The sequence below is a fragment of the Macrobrachium nipponense genome, chromosome 16 (genome assembly GCF_015104395.2).
Source record: "Macrobrachium nipponense isolate FS-2020 chromosome 16, ASM1510439v2, whole genome shotgun sequence".
NCBI classification, from domain to species: Eukaryota; Metazoa; Arthropoda; class Malacostraca; order Decapoda; family Palaemonidae; genus Macrobrachium; species Macrobrachium nipponense.
Window position 1 is genome coordinate 76,798,199 of NC_087209.1, and position 5,000 is coordinate 76,803,198.

General features: G+C 36.4%; 1 protein-coding gene across 3 annotated transcripts in view; it reads left to right on the top strand.

Annotated features, from left to right (window-relative positions):
* LOC135195830 (uncharacterized) overlaps positions 1 to 5,000 on the top strand; it is a 274,057-nt gene that overhangs the window by 137,398 nt on the left and 131,659 nt on the right. For all 3 annotated transcript variants that reach the window (XM_064222337.1, XM_064222338.1, XM_064222339.1), the window contains 2 exons: positions 1,337 to 1,481; positions 3,754 to 3,821. In XM_064222337.1, coding sequence (XP_064078407.1) covers positions 1,337 to 1,481; positions 3,754 to 3,821 — 213 coding nt within the window. The remainder of the gene's footprint in view (positions 1 to 1,336; positions 1,482 to 3,753; positions 3,822 to 5,000) is intronic.

Genomic DNA, 5,000 nt, shown 5'->3' on the forward strand with positions numbered 1-5,000 from the left:
AAAAAAAAAAAAAAAAAAAAAAAAAAAAAAAAAAAAAAAAAATGCGGTTTTTGGGCTCCACCTCCATGTATATAAATGTACTTAAAAGATAGGAATATAGAATTTAGACCAAAGCCCAAGCGCATATTCGTATGAGGTCATTCAGCGCTGGTAGGGAAATTGAGAATAAAAAGGCTTGAAAGGTGTAACTGAAGGTAAACCTCGCAGTTGCACGATGAAACAATTGTTATGAGAAGATGAAAAGTAAGATTTCAGAAAGAGAATATGAACGGAGGTACAGTGAAAGGAATGAAAGGGGTTGCAGCTAGGGGCCGAAGGGACTCTGCAAAGTACCTTAAGTAATGCTTACAGTGCACTGTGTGAGGTGCAATGACGGCACTACCCTCTTACGGGGATAAATCTACTTAAAATACTCGTCTTCACGGGGTCATAGTTCTTCACGGGGCCATAGTTCTTCACGGGGTCATAGTTCTTCACGGGGTCATAGTTCTTCACGGGGCCATAGTTCTTCACGGGGTCATAGTTCTTCACGGGGCCATAGTTCTTCACGGGGTCATAGTTCTTCACGGGGCCATAGTTCTTCACGGGGCCATAGTTCTTCACGGGGCCATAGTTCTTCACGGGGTCATAGTTCTTCACGGGGTCAGAGTTCTTCACGGGGTCATAGTTCTTCACGGGGTCATAGTTCTTCACGGGTCATAGTTCTTCACGGGGTCATAGTTCTTCACGGGGTCATAGTTCTTCACGGGTTCATAGTTCTTCACGGGGTCATAGTTCTTCACGGGGTCATAGTTTTCTTCACGGTCCCCCCTAATTTCTTCACGGGCCATAGGGGTGTCTTTTCACGGGGTCATAGTTCTTCACGGGGCCATAGTTCTTCACGGGGCCATAGTTCTTCACGGGGCCATAGTTCTGAGTCTGGGAATCTATAAATCGATATTTTGACGCTGGAAGAGAAAACCTGTCAGTCTTTGATGCATCACATGAAATTTATCACGAAAAGTCACAAGTGTCGACCAAATGTAAAAGGATAAAAGTGCTACCATTTGGGAAGAGTTGATGGACACACAAACCTTCTCAAATGTCTATGTATATTGCCATTTTAATTCTCATGAATTTCATCTTCTATCTTCCTGGGTGCAGAGTACGTGGATTTCTCTTGCAACATAGTTTTTTTTTTCTCAACTGCAATAGCATTACGGTGTTTCATCAATGAAAGGTTGCTGACTCTACGAAGAACTAACCTGGTGACAAACCTACATACAATTAACAGAGAGCATTATCTATATTAACCTTACATAAACTTATAATTCTTATGTTTTTCCCTGAATTGCAGGTGTGGTGTAATCTGTCAAGCAATCACAATTATAACGGCTGGACTATAATTCTTAAGTATGGCCTGGACGCCGTGGGCGGGCCACTGACTTCGGAAGGCGGTGGTGATCCTGGCCCTACGGACCCGAAGGAAAACTATTTCATCGGTAATGTTTTATCTCACACTGTTCCTCTTAATGTATCCCATTTCCCCTAATGAAATACTGATGATTCAATTACTCTGTATATAACAACAATGAGTTGTAGTATAAAGGCTTTATTCCTGCCTCCTCTACTTCACACACCTTAATCCTCTCTTCGTTAGGGACTTATTTCATAAATCGTTTTGACAGATGTTTTACAGACGGATGTCCTTCCTGACTCCAACCTTTCTTTACTTTTCCGGGCATGGGATTGGCACATTGTTTATTTGCCTCCCCCCCCACCCCCCACCCCCACCCCCAACCCCTCCCAAGTGGCTACGTTCGGTAATAAGGCCGTCTTCCTACCAACTCATCATAAATCAGTATGCATTTGTTTACCGCATTTTCAAAGCGAGAGAAACTATTGAAGGGGTCTGTGTCTTATATGTTGTCTGACAAACGGAGCATATTTTACCATCCTTAGCCTACAAAAGGTTATTGTTTTTCGAAACATACTAAGCCGCTCGCTCTATTAGGTTTGCAACATTTCTGTTTGTATTGCCTACATAAACAAATATGAATATTGTATATGCAATATATATATATAATATAATATATAACAATTATATATATTATAATAATATATATATCATATATATATATATATATATATATATGTATATGTCTATATATATATATATATATATATATATATATATATATATATATAATATATATATATATATATATATATATATATATATATATAGAGAGACGAGAGAAGGGGAGGACATGAGAACAGAGAGAGAGAGAGAGAGAGAGAGAGAAAAGCATACTCCTTTTCATTATATCTTTATCTAACAGATGAATGCAGTCACGTGTTAAAAAAAATGAAGGTGACATAACAGTTTATTGAAAAGGCGCCGTTAAGGAATTGTGCACCAATTATCCTCTTCGCGATGACAGGTGTGAGCTGAAGCTTGAAACCAAAGCTAATAAATAAATATTATTTATACACTCGTGTAGTATTTAAAGCAAGATGATAGCACTACCTTCCACACCTACATAAGAACTGCAGTTTGTATACAAATGTTGGAATTATCTTGGAGGGATGAAATTACTGGGCTATGACAGAGTGTGTACATGATGAGAAAAACAGGATCTTTGACCTACAAATGCTACTTAACCAGACCTACAATAGTGGAAAATCAACTTTTTTTCCCCCAATCTGAAATCTGGAGATGTAACAAAATACAAATGATGAAGAACGACAATGGTATTTCTTTCAGACTACACACAGCATCTGAGGCAGCTACTAACAGCTGGCTGAGACTCCAATGCAGATTTTTATACAACCAGTATAGATAGCAGCTACTGGCTATGATCAGACAACTTTTGTCTGGAAACCGTGAGACCTACTGAGGACTATCGCAATGAATTTATAAAAAATGATGGGAAGCGACAGATGAGGAGATTGATGTAATGTAAAAAGAGATTGATTACATGATATTAGTTATGACTCTCTTGTCTGTCATCTTGACTTCACTTGAGCAATTACCCTGAAGAAGGTTGTCATAATCTTTAAGTCTGCGTACTTATACAAGTTTTTCTCATCGACGATAATACATAGGCAATCATTGGTCATAACGACTACATGTTACGTGTAGTATACATAATAAACCGTCTTCTCATTCAAATATCAGTGACGTATGGAACTTCCACAAGGTATTTCTGTAAAGAGCAGTTACCAAACTGCACTCATATATGTACTACTTCCCACACGATCACAGGAGGAGATTCGTAACGAAAAGGATAGTGTTCATTTTAATCATTACTATGCTTTGGAATCTGTACGAATTATTGGATTTTTTAAATGATTGTAGATTTTAGTTTCTAAAATCAAATATTTGGTGCAAATCATACTCGTTAATCAAGAATCTAAAGATATCTCCCTATAAAACAAAGTAGCTAACTTTATTTTTGGCAAATATGAGAATACAAATCATGTTAATTACACGTCTACCACTAAATATTTCATAACTATCACAAAACGTTTGAAAAAAATAACACCTCCCACCTTACCCAGAAGAACCTTATCGCTATACCAGCTATCTTCGTCATATTAATCACTTATCGACCTTTAGAAGTCATCTATCTTACTGGCTGAATAATCCTGTGAAGTTACTTGATGAGCATTTGAATTTATTCAGAAAATTCAATTATTAGAAACAGTGACACATTTAATAGATCATCTATCAGATCTGGCCGACTAACAAGAGGCATTTTATTCTCATAGGTATTGAAGCGCTGTCAGATCTCAGTCATCAAGTCCGAAGAAATGACACCAGACGTCTTGTGTTTACGGTAAGTGTTTCAGCATTTTGATATTTTATACTTAAGCCCTTCTCAACTACCTGGACTTAAAAGGCATCGGGAATGTCACTAGTCATTTCAGCGACCTTGAAAACTATGGATTAAACACTAATATATGTAATTTTCTGTTATTTTTCCATGTTGCCCCTTCCCACACTCATCCCCTTTGGTGTCTTAATCAGCTCCAAAGTATACTTTTCCAGATAGTAAGTCATATGTGTACTGAAATGAGTTAATTTATTTCCTAGGTCTACGGGCAGAACCAGAAACATTTCAGGGAAGCTCCTTCCCACCATTAAGTTTGGATGAAATTGCTCAATGCTGAGGGAGCTATGCAGGAACATACGCACGTACACGCAAATACTTACATACATCTATAATATATTAGATATATAATAGATTATATAATATATATAATAATTATATATATATCTATATATATATATGTATGTTTTTTTCTAAATATATAGTAATATATATAATTTATACATATGCTTGTATAGAGGATCATGTCAGGATTAACGAACCCACTGTTTTCAAGGCAATATTATACACTTTGATTTATATATATAATATGTATGTTACATATATATATATATATATATATATATATATATATATATATATATATATATATATAATAACCACCAGATCATGAGATATATAAAGAAAATTAGACTGATTCGCGAAATTATCATAATTTTCTGCAAAATTTGAGTCGCATGATCATATAAACCAGACGTCGTTGTCAAATTCGCACCAAGTTTAACATCGGATAAGAACTTTCATTAACCCGGATTTCTGAGAGGAAGATGCAAATTATCATTAACTTCCCTATTTTTTTTTTAAAACAAAATCCAATATGGCAACCCCGTCATGCGCTCTACATCATAAAAATTTACGAAATATTAACTTCATTCGGTATTACCAGGTGAGGTTTCATAAATACATGTTTTCCTTCTGGTTGATAACAGCATCGGTGATATAAATAGTTAATACAATATTATAACAACACCAATTTAAACAAAATCAATAGTGCTACAAGCTAATAACGACACGTACCACATATCCTAAATGTCAGAATGAATCGCTAAACACAGAACGAACGCCTCAGTGGCGTGGTTGGTATGGTGTTTGCGTTCCACCTCGGTGGTCGCGGGTTCGATTCTC